The sequence below is a fragment of the Hydractinia symbiolongicarpus genome, chromosome 7, assembly GCF_029227915.1.
Source record: "Hydractinia symbiolongicarpus strain clone_291-10 chromosome 7, HSymV2.1, whole genome shotgun sequence".
Lineage (NCBI taxonomy): Eukaryota > Metazoa > Cnidaria > Hydrozoa > Anthoathecata > Hydractiniidae > Hydractinia > Hydractinia symbiolongicarpus.
This window is the reverse complement of record NC_079881.1, coordinates 10,592,202-10,609,708: the sequence shown is the minus strand read 5'-3', so window position 1 is coordinate 10,609,708 and position 17,507 is coordinate 10,592,202. Positions and strand designations below refer to the sequence as shown.

General features: G+C 34.2%; 2 protein-coding genes across 2 annotated transcripts; one reads left to right on the top strand and one right to left on the bottom strand.

Moving 5' to 3' along the window:
• Positions 1-6,276: 6,276 nt before the first annotated feature.
• LOC130648938 (mitochondrial import receptor subunit TOM22 homolog) lies at positions 6,277-7,103 on the bottom strand. The gene is made up of 3 exons (XM_057455078.1): positions 6,944-7,103; positions 6,595-6,864; positions 6,277-6,496 (listed from the first exon to the last, which is right to left on the bottom strand). The coding sequence occupies exons 1-3, from the start codon at positions 6,989-6,991 to the stop codon at positions 6,425-6,427; spliced, it is 390 nt and encodes a 129-aa protein (XP_057311061.1). The 5' UTR covers positions 6,992-7,103; the 3' UTR covers positions 6,277-6,424.
• Positions 7,104-7,177: 74 nt separating this feature from the next.
• LOC130648937 (dynactin subunit 5-like) lies at positions 7,178-16,263 on the top strand. Its single transcript, XM_057455077.1, has 6 exons — positions 7,178-7,344; positions 12,368-12,436; positions 12,603-12,721; positions 12,872-12,983; positions 14,755-14,857; positions 15,642-16,263. Exons 1-6 carry the CDS (start codon positions 7,297-7,299, stop codon positions 15,764-15,766), a joined length of 576 nt encoding a protein of 191 aa, XP_057311060.1. The 5' UTR covers positions 7,178-7,296; the 3' UTR covers positions 15,767-16,263.
• Positions 16,264-17,507: the final 1,244 nt, after the last annotated feature.

The window sequence follows — 17,507 nt, the reverse complement described above, 5'->3', positions numbered from 1 at the left end:
TGAGCGCAGAAGAAGAATTCTTTATGATACTGGTTCGAATTCGATGTGGACTTTTGTTAGAAGATATGGCTGTTCGATTTAATATGTCGACAAGTCACATAAGCAGAATATTGATTACATGGACAGATTTTTTACATTCACAATTCCGTATGCTTCCAATATGGGCTTCAAAAGAAACAGTACAAAATAGAATGCCGAAATGTTTTCAAAAAAGTTACCCAAATACCCGTGTCATATTAATTTTTATCTTTGCATGCGTCAGAAATAGAGCAATCCTTTTTTGAATATGGGCACTTCACCTCAATCAATCGAGCATTCCCATTCAAAGTTGTTGCGCCATCAGGACTTGCACCTAACCACGGCCATTTTGGATTAATAACGAAACCACATTTTTCGACTTCAATATTTTTCTCGGTTTGATACCAGTTTAGAGCATTAACTTCATTTTCTAAGCCCCATTTGCAGGCCTCTGATGTAAAGTTTTTATTTTTATTTAGACATTTTTGTAATATGCTTTTTGGATGTATATTTTTTCTTCTATTTATAATAGATCCAAAATTGGATGATGTTATGCGTTTCTTTCTTTCTGTGTACCACATATCACATTTATACTGAGTACATGTGGATTTTTCTATGTCTCGAACTTGTTCGGCATTGACATGAATGAAATTGTTTACAAATGACTTTTGCTCATCTGATAACTCTGCTATTTCTGGTTCAAAGTCAAGAGCCTGCAAAAATAAATTAACTGTCGGACGTAATTCAACTGTTTCACTGTTTGTCTGTTCAAAATTAAATTCTTTTATAGATGTGTCATAAAATGATGATGGTTTATAGTCATTTCCTTGTAATAAATATGCCATTGAAGTTCCTTGCCCTATTTCAAATAAGTCTGTCGCTAATTTTTTGACTTTTTCGGTTGAGGGCTCATGTGCAAACAGTGGTGTAGAACAAAATTTTCTATTTCCTGTGACCAACGGTCTTTTGCGACTTTCATTTGTGTCTTTCGTAAGGTCTGCTTTCTCGAATGCCATTGCAGAAAATTTTATTGGTGCAGAATTTGCACTTTCTCCAGGTACATGCCATTTTTGTAACAAATCTGTGCATGTCTTGTCATCAGGGACAATTTTTAAGTCCAACTGTTTGTATTCAACCAATTGAAATAGAACTGCTGCGACATGCTTACAGCATCCTCCTGCTCCAGCTTTACATAAACATTTCGCATACAAAATATCACCACTTCTTTGACACAGGTGGACATAAACAGAATATTTTTCTCTTTTCATGGAAGCAGCTACAAAACATTTCACAAGAAAAGTTAATTTTTCAGCCATAACATTACTTTTAACTCTCACTTTCTTCACGTAGCTCTCCTTGAATAGTTGGTATCCAAGAATTTTATGCTTTGTAGCACCCTTCGGCTTGCTATCACAGCTATTTCCAAGAACTAAATATTGGTGAATTTTCTCCTGGGTGATCGAAGGCATAGCTGCAAGATCAGTTGACCATTGACTTATATCTTCGTGTGTTCTTTCCTCCACTTCTTCGTCCCTCTCGGCATTTGTTAATTCTTTAAAAACAGGTCTTGGTACCACACAAGAGCTTTGAGAAAAGCTAGGCCCAAGATCTGTAGAGCTTAAAATTATATCTAAATCTGTATCCTTATTTATTACTTCCATTTCGACTTCTTTCACTCCTAAAACCTCACTAACTAACAATATTTAAATGTTTACATCAATAACACGGGTTTTGGATAAGGGAGATAATGATTTTCTTGAGGAGATTTGAAAATTATCACAAACAATAACGGCTTTTTGTTATTATCGCCACAATAAAAAGAATGCTGTTATTTATTTACAAACTCTCGCTTCTGGGAGGGAAAACTGTAGAATACAACTACCATAATGCATTGCGAATTAGCCGTATAGAGGGAACGGGGAATTAGAATTTCTTTCTTCGTTGAACATCACCATGCCTAAAAATACTCAGTAAACTTGCTTCAAATTCTATCTATGGAAGATTTTCTTTCTTTGCCAACCTTTACCTATTAATCACAAAAATTCAAGATTTTCAAACTGTTATGCGTGAGATTGCTTTTGTTGCTATCCCTTATATTATGTCTTTCCTAACAGACGGGTCATCCAATAAAATTCAAAGCTTAAGTGATACTGAATTCTTAAGTCTCCAAAGTCCTAAATTAAATAGAGGTGAGTTTGATATACCAAAACAACTTTGGTGTCACAAAAATGTAAGGTTTGTTCAACCTTGTTTTAAATCCTGTGATTGCGAAGACATATTCAACAGTACTGCTCTTTTGTGTTACATACAATATCATTGCATGTAGACTCTCATTCTGTATTTTTGTAATTTATGACTTGTTTTGTTGTAATGATCTGCTCATAGGAAATGTGGGTTACTTGCCTTCAAGTTGCTTAATGACTTTACAAACTTAAAAAATTTGTTTTAAGATTTAAATATACGAACCATTGCAAGTGAGCTAAAATGACATATTATTTTGTATTTTAGATATTAGCATCTACGATCAAACAGAAAAATAAAAAGTTATAATAAATATTTTGTTAGAAAAGAAACGGTTGGAGACTAAAGCGATTTGAGAGAAAATATTTCTCCTGCAATTCTACAGAATCTACACTAACAAAGGTTTCCTTTAGGAGCTACGCCGACAAAATATTTTTATGCACTATTTTATACATACACATTTAATTATCCTTTAAAAATATTAAAAAGAAAGGTAATAGTCATTTCAGGTTATGTCGTGAAGTGAAGTGCTTGGTGAATGATCTAATGTAATGGTGTCCATTCTAAAAGGCTTATAGGTCGTTTTTCTGACCTTTCAATGTTCTGAAAAAATCATATTGTGCTTTTTATATGTTTTGCATATTAAGATAAAAATATTGTCACGTTTTTGCAGCAGGTGTAAAAAAATACGAGAAAGGTATGTGAAATGGCGTTTTCACTTGAAACAAGTCTAACAAAACAATTAATTTTCGTAAAAAGTATCCAATCACTTGCTTGAAAATAATATTAATAATATTAAAAAAGTATTAAATAAGTTAAACAATAAAAATATTAAAAGGCTGTCGATTTTTTTTTTCTCATCGATTTCTTGTTCGAGTATTTTAGTTTGGAATTTGTGTTTCTTATTTCAATATCAGCGTTTGCAAATATCCCAGTGACATCGCTTATTAAAGAAACAAACAATGCAACTGCTGTCGATTACTTTCTTACGTGTCATTTAAGCATCTCTTCACCTCGCATCTAAGGACTGTACTTCACAACCTAGAATTACTATCGCTGTAAAAAAGTATTTTTATGCGGCAATGTACCCTAATTCTTTCGATATGGACACATACAGCAGTAGTGGTATATATTTGCTGGGGAATTGACCTTATCTCCCACTTGAAAACGATATATTGGTCTATTTTTTTTGTGTGTGACGATTTGGAAATAACAAGAAAATCAATTCTTCATTATTTTGCTGGATGCTCTTTTGGTCGATACAAAAAGAAAGATCAAAAATTATCACAATCGACAGCCATCTGTCTAATAAATTGACAATGCCTATTGCAGACATTCTTTTACCTTTCGGTATAGAATTGAATACGTATGACAAAAACATGGCCATGGTAGAACCGGAAAAGTATCCACACTATTCTCATAGTGTTGGGGAGAAAGTTGTCTCAAATTTAAGAAACTTTCGTCTAAATAACATTGTTTTCATTGCTTTAGTAACAGACCAAGAAGATTAATATTATAAAGACGTAAGGTCTGATATGATTAACAATGACTTAGTTCTGTGCGTACAACATTACAATATCTTACTTGATGATACAGAAGGAATGAAAGAAGTCATCACACTAATTAAGCAAAATCCAGAACAAAAAATCATTATTTGTTACAGCTCACGAAAAAATTACGAAAAATGCTTCGTTAATCCTGCTAATATGGGTGAGTCTTTAGTTTTGTCAGGACGAAACTGGACTTGGAATCTTCATTCAGCTTCCTTCACAACTTTGTATAACAAAAAAATTAGATATTGGTGATGGTGGATATATTATTCTCGATGGAAGTACCGTGGTGTACAACTCATCCGATGTTTATTATACGACTTCCATTTCTAGATATGTAACTTTAAATTTAAATAAATACTCCATATTTTTTTATTTTCTCCCTCCAGCTGAGTACTATCGAAAAGTTACAAGTTCGGGAAACTTGCCATTACACGAATTTCAGCAATGGCAAGAACAGTGGGTACCAAATTAATAAGGCGCTGTGGAGAACTTGTTCTTCTTTTTCCTTTAATGCTATTCCGGATAGAGTTCAATAGGGAAGCACAAAGCACATTGTAACCTATAACGCGATGTGATAAACGACTATATCCAGCTGGTCACGCGCAAGTATTGACTTTATCCTCAGATACAAAAATGAATGGAAGCAAGTACTAGTAATGCATCTCTTGTCCAAAAAGTTTCGTAAAGCCTGTTAGCGGAAATGCTATGATCCATATCGCAACACATATTTCACGTACAACAGCACACATGGAAAGATTATCCTGGTTGTTTCTGTAGCCGGTACAGTAAGCAGTGTCGTTATTGTCACGACATTTTTCGGAGTCGTCGAAGTCCGATTGTTGGATCTTTAAATTTGTTGCTTACTACAGTGCAACAATCAATGAAGTAATAACGGGAAGTTTTAACGTCCTTGGAGATTCCATTCTAACGGTTGGCTTTGACTCTGTTCTGAACAGCTTAAAGCGCTGATCAAGGGAATGATTATTTGCTTTTGATGAACGGTTAATGAGATATAAGGTTTTAAAGATTTTGCTGACGTTAGCAATGACCCGTTAAACCCGTTAAATAAGAATTAGAATACCTGCTGACTTCTTCGTATAGATCCTGAAATGGTGATCAAGAAAATGTATAGGATCATGTACTTTTGACAAACGGTTGCAGAGATATTGGGTTTAAAGGTTTTTGATAACGTCATCAACCCGTCCATTCCGAAACGGATTCAGGGACCCTGTTTTAGGAAATTAACCCAAATTGGTCCCAGGTGGTCCCTAGTTATTTATAAGTTATTATTAGTTATTAGTTACGTAGTTATTGTCTGTTATTTCGAGGTGTCTGTTAATTAGAATGATTACTGTAGTTATTATCAAAAGATAGGCAATAATGGATTTAATGGGAAGCCCTGTCTTTGGAATAAAAATAAAAAATACTATCCGAAAAAAAATACTAATTCGTCGGTGAAAAATTTCGTCGGTTAAAACTATTCGTCTGTTAAAAAAAATTGTCACCAAGGCCAAAAATTTGTCATTTTTCGGATTTTTCACCGATAAGGTAGATAATTCGCAAAATTTTCTATGGGCAGATTCTATTTTTTCGCAAACAATTTCCCTTGAGGCAGTTATTTCATTCTTATTTTGTTCTATTTTAATAAACTTTCTCCAATTAAAAGCGTATAACTCCAAAAGTAAAAACAATTTGTCTCGTTGATTTATATATACATGCTTAAACAGATGTGGTATAACTTGTAATGATTTTCTTAAAAGGTTGAAGTGTTCTAAAATTCTAAAAAACACAGAAATGCTGATCTAAGGCGGATTTCCCCAAAGGAAATGTATCCTAGCACGCGCAGTTTTATTTGTTTTGATTTTGCTTCGAAAAATTCGCTTTGCCAAATTAGTAGAAACAGCTCCACTTCTTAGTGCCAAAATATTTCGATGTGAACTGACTAATCAGAAAGCAATATTTAGTATTTGTCCTGCTAGAAAGGGTTAAAATGCTTTTTGGCCATTCAGTTGATGTCGAATTTAAGCCCCTGGGAAACTTCGCGGACAAGCTAAAAAGGTTTAAAACTTAAATTTTTAAAGTAATTTAGAGATGCTCCATTTTATCTTCTCAAAACAACTATGTAATATTTAACATTTGTTCATGACATGATTTAAACTAACTTCTTCACATTAAAAAAGTTCACCTCTTGTTCAAGGTGGACTGGAAAGTGAATCAAAAGTAACAGTGAAGTTGGCAGCTCATTCCCCACAAAGTTTTTAATCATTACAAGGCCAAAGTTAAAGAACTTAACATGGAGCTGTTTTTATTGGATTAGAAATCAGCCTTAAAAGGTATATTTTTAGAACCAATAAAGTTTTTTCAAAATAAAAATAAAAATATCCCTGAAAAAGTTTCAAATGTCTATCATATGAGCTCCACTTGAACTTTCATGTGAGGTATAAACAAGAGCTTACACGAGACCTATTTATAAAAAATATATTTATAATAAAATATGAACAAAAAGTTATTTTTGTTAAACAAGTTAAACATGTCCCAATACAACAATATATCTCAACGGATACCATACAGTAGCAAGATCTGATGTAGCATTACATCTTGTAGATTGACAGTTACCTTCTTTGTGGTTGTAAATTTAATGGTGGGGCACCAGTCGATTGACTACTACCAGGTCCCAAAAGAATCTAAAAATGATAATACAGCATATGATTTTCCTGGCTAGCTGAAATATAAGCAGGATGTATCTAACGTTGTTACTGATATTTTTTTTTGGGAAACACACCTGTCTTTGTTGCATCAAGGCTGCTTCTTCTGTTTGCACTCGCTCAATTTCAAAGAGAACAGGCATGGCGAGGATTACAAAAGACGTCCCAGCAACCCATAATGCAGAGCGTGAAAACTTATACAACTTCTTTGCACCTGATACAGATGAAGTTGCTGCCTTCCAAGATGTGTTGCGCACAGAATCTGGAAACATTTCTGTTAACGCCCACAACCGTTCTGCTATGGTTTCATCTTCAATGTCATCTTCATCATGAATGTTCGATACAGACTTAAATAAAAAGAGATTATTTCACACAAAGGTTTGGCTTAGTACGTAGATATATCACAGTGTGAAACTGAAAGAATACCTCAAGTTGCTGTAAGTCAGCCTCTGACGCTTCGCTTATCTCGACCATAATAGGGTGATATATGGCCGATTTCAATCAGCCAAAGATTTGATGCCTATCACGTTCTGTGGTCACTGCAGCCTATGGAAGTTACATATAACGATATAAAATACGTGACTAAACAACGCAAATAAGATATCGATATTTGTTTTAAACGAAAAATAAAATCGCGTTTGCACAAAGGCTATTTGCCATGTTTTGTAGCTATGGGCGACTAGATGTAAACATTCAAACCAACATCTAGTTAATATTCAGTCATTCTGCGAAGGTCTTTATCTCTTTGCGTGCCTAGTACGCTAATTTGGTACACGTTCATGGAGCTGCCTGATGTATCGTACAGCAAAGCAGAATATATAGAAACGGTATATTTTTTTACTTTCACGTTTTGTTGGCAGGACTGCTCAAACCTTGAATCTTGAATATTACTTTTCCAGTAAGCGCACCATTTACCATTTAGATGTCCACCATTTTTAATCTCCATCTTATTATCTTTCTGGCTTTTTTATTACAACTTCCTTAAGGTAAAACTTTCTCTGGAATTTCTGTCCTTTCTGATGTCTTAATCTCCTAAACCTCATTTCTCTCCGCTTTGATATTTCTTTCTTGCTGATGTTCTGCCCAATCTTGGAACGCGCCCTGTCTTAAGACTGGCCAGGCCAATCTTTGGACAGTGACGAATGGGTGGCCAGTCTTAAGACTGGACTGCCCAATCTATGCCCAGTCTTAAAATAATTGTGGAAAACAAACAGAACAATAAAATTTTTAGAATTTACCTCTTAATAGAAACTTTAAATTGAAACTTTTCTTGGAAAATCAAAAGGCCAAAAATTTATGCATACCATGTATTAATGTTTAAAAAATTGAAACTACTCAACCATATTAGCTAACTGGGTACAGCTCGCTAGCTGGCTAAACATCTCATCCAATGAAATTAACAGCTAACTAATAATATGGTTGAATAAGATTTTTCTGATTTTTCATAAATATATATAAACATTTTATTTTTAAAATTTAGCCACTACAAGCTGTATATAAATGCTAAATGTGTAACACCTGCTCTACATACCACTACCTAGCTACCTACGATTTTTACTCTACTGTGTCCGAAAACAGGCTGGGCCAATTCAACAGTACCCAAATATGATGTTTTAATGTGCCTGAGAATGTTTGTTGGGTCTTGCAAACAACAGAGCTCGTGTGGCACATCCCTTCTTTAAAATCTAAAACGTGTCTAAGGATGGGCCTAACAGGGTCTTTTGCCCAATCTTGTTACACCCTGCCCAGTCTTAAGACTGGCCGGTAACTCTTAAGACTGGGCAAATGTATGTCCAAAGATTGGGCAGCGTCCTAAGATTGGGCAGAACACTGACATATGCTACCAATTTTTTTTTAAAATACAAGGGTGCCGATAAGCCGCATAAGCTGTAAAAATTGTTTAAGTAAAACTTTCTCTGGAATTTCTGTCCTTTCTGATGTCTTAATCTCCTAAACCTCATTTCCCTCTGCTTTGATGTTTCTTTCCTGCTGAATATGCTACTAATTTTTTTTAAAAATATGAGGGTGCCGATAAGCCGCATACGCCATAAAAAAAACATGTATTTCCCCGAAAAACCTGCATAGTCCTAAACAATGCCCCCCCCAAAAAAAGATTCCCCACAAATGACTCTCGAAGAATTATTTGAAAAAGTATATATAAAAATTAAAATGAACTCACTATTTGATAGTGAAGTTCTTAAAAGAACTATTTTTTATGATTTTTGATAAGATTTACTTGATAAATAACTTATATATAAACTTTAATTATTTCCTTTCGCTTCAAACGCATTCTTTCAACTGTCGTCCGCAATGTTTATGTTACAAGGTGTTGCATTTCGAGAATGTTCAGGGCAAATTCGGTTGGTTCGGGAAAGTGTGGGCAGTTTTGGCGGACAACCGTCAATTTAATTAAAAAAGTCGCGCGATCTTGCCCATATATATGCGGGGTTTGTGGCTTATCGGCACCCTCTTTTTAAAATATGCTGTCACAGTATTAATAAACTACACATTCTGATAGACAACTTTTACCGTGACATGTGCTGTTTATAATTCCCAGACCTCTTACGCTGTAAGATGTGGACCAGTCCATTCCAAACTTTATTTTCAGGTAAAGGTGTTTTTTGATCTTGAAATTAGAATATAGCATGTATATATGTAGTTTAGATTTAGATCATATAAAGGTAAAAAGATGCTAGTGGCCACAGTACAAAAGTTTTTAATCAGAATTGGACTTTCTTCACCCACTTATTTGCTGTTGATTTTTCTGATTTTTTCAGCGCATGTGCAAGAAACCAGCGTAAAAACGTGGACATTAAAACAGGCTTGGACAGGAATGGTGTGCGTTCACACTTGCACACCTCCACACACGCCATTATTGTTTTTGGCTTGTGTATGATGGCACACCTAGAAAGTATTTTGGCGTGTTCTTAAAAGGTGGTGACGATTTAACCAGTGAACCTCAAACAATTATAGACTGCAAAATCCTTTAAACATTAAAACAAAATAACCACGTTTCTGTAAACTTCGAAATTTTAAAATCAAAACATGCAAAATAACAAGATAATTCAAATATAATTTGTCTCTTTTAATCAACCTTTGTTCAGCATCTATTTCATTTTTGTTTTTATCTGTCATGTGCCATCGTGAAAGTTTCATAATCTATGATCACACTTACCTCAAGTAATGAATGTGTCAAGCACCTTTAAAAACAAAGTAAGGCTGCACATTTTAATAAGCCAATTAAATAGCCAAAATGAAAACTTAAAACATATCAAACAAAATAATTTTTTGAGTTTGTATTATTATTATTTGCAAAATCATCACAAGTGAATAGGAAAAAAATGCTTCTGGTAATAGAACGCCGGTCGCTTGTGCTTGAAAATAATTAGTGTGTCTGTTCCGCCTGTAAGTGCAGTTTAGCAGACTTGCTTTATCCGTGCTCCGTCAGCGTTCACCTCCGCATTAGTTAAAAACCGCATGGCTGCATTTCTTGTGTAAGACCTGGTACTAACGACAAAGGGGCCAGGCAATAGAGATTCATGTAACTAAGACTTTTAACTAAGTGAGGAGTAAGTGAATTAGCTAGGATGATCAGGTTGGCTATGAATAGGCTTGCTCCTGGATTTTGAATGATAGAAAAAACGAATGCAAGCCAAGTATTTAAGGTGTGTACTACGCACGCCTAACTTCACTGTATGGCATGCGGTCTGTTGCACTCGCCAACCAGATTTTGACGTTTGATGGCCCGCACGCCAGAGATTTTACTCCTGTCCAAGCCTGTTGAAACTCATCTATTATAGGCTTCAATTTTATCCTACTTAATGACTAATCACTTATTTAAACTGTTAAAAGCATAAATATTCCAAAATTACAAAGCTGAAATTCGCATTCTTTTTAGTGCCACAATTATTTTAAACCAATAAAAAAGCTACATGGGTTTTGTTTGTGTTCTAGTTAGCTCTTCAATTAATTTCAACAAAATACACACTTTCACATTATTAACTACCCGGAGTTTAAAATCTTTGTTTAACACAAATATATGTATAACTTTTTTCATTGTCATGTGGGCATTCTTGCTTCAACAGAAAAAGTATATAGCAATAATTTTTTGCTGGCAATTTGAATGGTTTCACGTAGAGATGTCATATTAAAAACTTCAGTTGGTAGCTAAAGTTGGACAAAATCAAGTACAGTACTGTGTGACACACAGTTCGGTTCAAGTTACTGACATTGAAATTATTCCTTGTAGCAAATTATTTCATGATGTAGATTTTATGGAATTTCCTGATTAGGAAACTCTTCTGTTTTACTTATAGAGTTGTTTTGATCAAACACAAATATGAATGTAAATATTTTAAGTAAAGATAAATTTTTTTAGAAATTACCATTTTTCATAACAAAGCAGTACTAAAATTAAGAGCTGAACCTATGGAAACTCTTGTGTTGACAATTTCATGATAACCACCTGTTACAACTTAAAAAACTCCAGTAATATCTGATTTATTAAGTCATAGAAATTCTGGTAACCACTCTAGTGCTACCAAAAAATACTAAATCTGATTTTCTCATTAGGAGATAATTCCCCATTTAGAGTGCACATTCATGTTGAGAAACATGAAATATCAGAAACAGAATCAAAGCTTTCACTTGAAACCTGATCGACTTCACTATCACATAACACTACAGGCAGCCATTTTAACAAATATATATACTGTGATTGCGGGATCCTATGTTTAAGCAGTTTTCCCTGACTGAAAGATCTGATGGACTGTATTCATTTTAGAAGATCATCTCTAAAATGGGAGATTATTAAAATAATATCGATCATCATTTTTGGAGACAAAAAAAATCTCTTGGCAATTATTTTTTTACCAAACTTATACCAACTTTGTAAAAACAGGCTGCGGTTCACAATTCCCTAATTCGATTGTTAAAAGATGTAGTAATTTTTTAAGTCACTTCCCATGCAGTTGACATTTGGTGACATTGTACATTCACAGCCATCAGGTTGCTTCTTCTTTGTTTCAGCCAATAAAGCCAATTTTATTGGGCACTCAAATTGGTCTCTAGGGCTGTTCTGTGATAATGGTATGTTAAAAAGCCAATGGAGACAAGTTTGAGTGGAGTTAAATTGTATAAGTCCTAGAAACGAATTAACTTTCACAATAAAGCCCTACTGGTCGACTGACCAACTCGTTTAGGACTTCAAGACAAGAACCTAAGTATTTTGATGACATCCAGTACCATTGATTGATTAATTAATTACCATTAAGACTGTAGATGTTACAATGTTGTGACCCAGAAAAAATTATTTACATGTATAAGGTACTCATTCTTATGTCAATACACCTGTTTGAAATGATTTTGGTCCAAAATCCGGTTGTCTGACTTTATTGGAGCTAATTTTTGTCACGTAACCAAACATGTACATTAATTGTTATGCTTATAATTGAATTAAAAAAAATTATGCATTCAGAACCCAGGGCCTGCATCAATAAATGGTGTTTCTGATACTGAAGTAGCCATATCCTGTGTAAACATTTGAAGATATTGAATAATGATAATATTGGTTCCGAAGTATGTTACAAAAGTCTTTTATAACATCATAGAATACATTTAAAAAAATCAAGTTTGTTAGGATCTAAATTAGTAAAAGGAATTGGTGCAATCTCTGCACAGTGGATAGATAAATTCTTTTCACTCAAAGTACTTGATGGTGACTTTAAACTTGTGAATTATATACCAATATATTTAATAAAACGACAAACTTGGTTCTTTAGGTTTATCAAGGTTACGAATTTGTGTAAATTTGTGTTAAGTTAATATTCAAACCTTTTTTTCCAACTGTAGGCATCTGGTAATAAAGTTAGTCGGCAGTCAGTGTTATGCGGGAGTCAAAACATTGTCTTAAATGGAAAGGTAAGATGTTATTTTTTTTAAAATAGAATACACATACACATGTTCCAACAATTGCAAGTAAAAACTGCACAAATGACCAGCTGGCCAGCTACATAAAAATATAATGACTGTATCAATCGACTTGCTTTTTCTGACCAATATGCTAACACATTAAATCATTGTATAGACTATCATCATGTCTGAATGTATTGTGCGTGGCGATCTTGCAAACGTTCGGATTGGGCGACACTGTGTCATCAGTAAACGAAGTGTGATCAGACCTCCATTTAAAAGATTTAGTAAAGGGTATGTTTTTTGTTTTTACCCGCTTTCCGAAATGGATTTGAAAAATTAAATATTTTGACAGTGTATTCAGGATAAAAACCTTATTAGGATATCAGGCATGTACTTCTTGTAACAGTGTGAGTAGTAAAGTATAGTTACTATTTCTTTTAGAGGTGCTTTCTTCCCTTTGCACATTGGTGATCATGTGTACATCGAGGAAAATTCCATAATAAATGCTGCACAGATTGGTTCTTATGTTTACATTGGCAAAAACTGTGTCATTGTGAGTTTCTTAATGTCTCAGCATACTTCTTCTTTTCATAAAGTGAAATCTACCGTACGCGTGGTGATTTGCAAATGAAATCTTGTAATTACAAGCAGCTTTTCTCATTGAACTTGTTTTATATATTCACGCCTGCATTTGTCTTACTATTATACTGACCCATAACTAGTTCAAAATGTTTTCTGATTTATGTATGTATAATTATATTTTTTTTACAAGAACCAATATCAAGTATCTGCCAAAAATTAATTAACTGTGAAACAAAGTTTTTGAATTCGCCAGCATAACGTCCTGTCTGCGGCAATTTTAATAAAATCTATGAATTATCTTCTGTAGTTTTTGCAAAAATTAGACATCAAAAATAGATTGTTTATCGACCACCTGAGGGTGGTCATTTTCAGTCGGTCACGTGCAAAAATTTGCAGTACGGTTCAAATCTCGCACGCAGCTAATCTTCCATGTTTTCTATTGTTTTCGAAAAACTGTCGCATGCATGGGCAAATTACAACGGTGGTTCAAGTACCACAGTAGTAACAAAACTATCGTTGTTTTGGCCCTGCGCCTGTCCCGTGTCCCTTTTTACCCGAGCAATGCCGTGTTTTACCAAAATAGATTAAGCACTGGTTTTAAATTTTATGCTTGCAACTAAATATTTCAATGTGCATTTAACACACTGGAACTCTCTCCCTCTTTTATTACCACTGTTCTTCTTACAATAATAATTGTAGTGTTTTTATAAATTTATTGTTCTCAATCAATGTAATATAATTATTTTCCGCAATACTTTATAAGTTTGTATCAATTGGCAAAGAAGTTTAAATGCCGGTCTGGTGTGTTATTATGGAAAACACATGCATTTTTTATAAGGTTTGTTAAAACACGGCTCGCCTAAGTTAGGCAATCCGGTCATTCGGCTAGCGCGCCTCCATATGAATAGCCCCTTAATTAAAATTTACGTATTCTGCAAGTAAGTTTAAATTCTCTCCAGCTCTCCACCACTGCTCGGACACTTATTTTCAACTTTCCAGCATAGCCCTTAAATTACCGATTTTAATTTCTACATTCTTTTTAAAGCAGGTATTTTTATTTTTCCTCTTCTTTGATTATAAACGATATAGTCGAGATAAATAAAAGATTTATCTTGAGAAACCTGTCATGTAACAACAGAGAAAAAATTGTGTCTTAGATTATCAAATTTTTTTAAGAAGGTTTAACGTTAATGTTTGTTACGGTGCAAAACATTGAAATGGCGTAGTTGTGTCGCGTTTACAAATAGGGCCTACGGCTTACAAACCAGTTTGTTTAACAGTTCCACAGTTCTTTAGCCGCCCGACTTTCTTATTGATATACTATGCGCGGAAGTTAATATCTGCAAAAAAGGCTTTATAAATAATCATAAAATTTTAACAACGTTATGAAGAAATTGGAATGCGTACACCAAAACTTTCCAAATTGTAATTTTGTGAACGTTTTATCGAGAAAGGCTTTTCTAAAATTTGTTTAGCATTTTTAACTTTCATTCGCGAAAATTATTACACGCGAAATTATGTACTTGCAAAGGTTAGTACCATTACGTAAGGCTATACCGAAATTTATAACAAGAACATAAAAAAGAGAAGAAGCTGTAGAATCAGAAAAGGAGCAATAGAGGAAAAATGTATAAGTAACTAAACAGATGCTATCCAATTTACGTTTGTAATTTCCTTGCGTATAGGGAAGATAAACACATCAAATTTCTACTATTAGTTTAAGAACGTTTTCTTTTCTTCAGGGTCGACGTTGCATTTTAAAAGATTGTTGCGTCATTGCTGATAACACAGTGCTGCCACCAGAAACAGTGGTACCACCGTTCACCCTTATGGCTGGTTCGCCAGGTACCTTTAGTTGGTTAATTTTCACGAATTTATCGAATTTTATCTATATTGTCAAAAGTTTATCCGCGCGAAAATTTATTGAAAGGTCAATTCGCAAAAATAAATCTAAAAATAATTTCGCGAAACATTTGGGAAATTAAAAAAAGGATTTTTTCGGTTTTTCTTTTCTTTTTTTTTCTTGTTAAATTTTTTATTTTTTAGTTAATAAAAATGGTGACAGGACAATTCCCCCATTAATAATTACCCTCTCGATAACTCTTACCTAAGGCAATTTTTCCTGAATAAATACCCTGTGGATAACTCTCACCTAAGACAATTTCCTCCTGGATAATTTCCAGGGGAGGTTTTCCTGGGTGGGCGTTATTCAGGGCGAGTTATTCTAAGTGGGTTTGCCGGGGGCCAGGGGAAATTAGCGGGGGAAATTATCCGGTTGAGCAAGTAATTAGGTGGAATTGTCCTAGAACCGATAAAAATTGTTGCCAGCCTCTGCGATATAAACAAGTTCAACTAAAGCCTAACTTATCTCCATAAATAGGCCTGGAATAAATTAAAATTGCGAAAAAAAACTAAATTCGTGAAAAAATAACGCAAAAAAACCTTAATATGGTTCATTCGCGAAAATTAATCTTCACGAAATGCGTTTTTTAGGCCTCACGAGAGTACGTTTTTGCGAAGAATAATCGACAAACAATCATACGAATCATTAATGACTTGATCTTAAGGCTGGAAATTAAGAATGTGATATGTTTCATTTCAGTATTTCAAATGTATGATTTTCTTACAGCACAAGCAGTTGGTGAGTTACCAGAGTGTACTCAAGACAATATGACTGATTTGACAAAAAGTTACTTCCAGCATTTCATACCAGACCCTAAGAGCATTAAACCGAACACACCGTCAAGAAGGTAGCAAACAGACACCCACCTCGAGCAACGTTTGATGTGAGAAGCACTTGGAGGATTAGAAGTTAAAAGTATATGATGGTAATGAATATACTGTCTAAATATTATTATGGACATTGTAGAAACGTAGCTGAGATGGTATCAGAGTAGCGGTTCAAATATTATTATCCAAGCGTGGAGTAATATAGCGCTTCAGGACTGGTTTTTATTTAAGCGGTTTTGACCGAGGCTCCTAACTTCAGTCTAGTAATGCGCATCGGAATTTGTATTTGTGATTGCTTTAAAATTGGGACGAGTGAACTGCCTTAAATGTTTGCATTCAAATTTTAAGAACGCTCACATCTGTGCTGTAATGGGGACTGAGCATATTTTAAGCTGCTTTAATGGAAACCAACTTTTAATACAAGAACTCTTACGTCCCAACTTTGTTATTCTGTTATTGTATCGGTGTAGCATTTAGGAGAAAATTATTTATTATAAATCGTTAAAAGGTAGTTTCGTTAAGTGCTTTCTCGTATTTATTTTCCCTACGTAATGTTCGTGTGCTGTTACACGACAAACCACTTCCAGTCTTAACGTTTATAACACGTGCAACAACTCCCACACGTTCAAGATCGCCAAGTCCTGGCAAAAAGAAGCCTCTGAAGCGCCAAAGATAAGATAGTTCATCCGCTTTAAACGATTTGAAGAATTTCTTCTCTTCGAAATTTGAGCAATTAGAACGAAAGTATACTGAAGACACGAGAGATCTGCCTGAGAAGCTTAAATTAAATAAAAACCATATCACCATGAAACGTTGAGGTGCGATATTGCAACTTCTGTTTTCTCTCCTACTTATATTGAAGGCCGAAAGGCTCCAACCTTGTCCTGAGACCTCTTCTATATTGAGAGAGAATCTCAGCTACGTGATACAATCTGGTGTGGTTTAGTTGTTATTTTTAGAGTTGATTTTTACTTTAGTACGATCTGACAACTAATCAGCATGTTTATCCCACTTATCCTCAAGTTTTAAAACTGGATTATTCGTCGGTATTTAAAAGATGTAATTATGTCATCATAAAAGTTTATCAAACATTTAATATCATCGATGGTGCCAATTTACGTCGTTTTGTGACTTCGTAGAAGCACAATATTTTGACAAGAGCTGCGACATTAAGAAATGGCATTCATTCAAAACGTAAACACCAAAGAATGCGTGGAAATTGTAAACAAAGTAAATGCTTTGCTAATCAGTGTTATTTTCTCACATATTTAATAATTCTTTTCAGTAAAATGAAAAATTGACAACAATTTGTAAAATGTATTTTTTTGTAATAAAAACATACGTACGTTTATCAGGGCTAACCTTCAAATTTAACAAAAGAAGGGACTCGTCCACAAAACAGCGCATGTTCTAGACCGTCTACGTTTTTTTTCTGAATCAAGAGCGTGAACCCGAGCGCAGAATAGTCAAATGTTTACAATTCTGATCTTTAAAATCCGTTTATTTTGCCATATTGAATAAAATAAACGTATCTGGATTGTCCTTAAACTACTCATTATAGCCAAAGCTTTAAAAGATTCGCAAATTGCACAAAGAAAATTTACTGCGAAATATATTTTGAAACTAACTGCTGATGACGAGAAGGACATGGCACCCAAACGACAAACGTCTGAGTACATATATGATTTTATCAAAATTTCTTATTGTAACAAACCATTTTGTAGGTTACAGTGCTTTATTTATCTCAGCATGGTGGCTTTAAGCC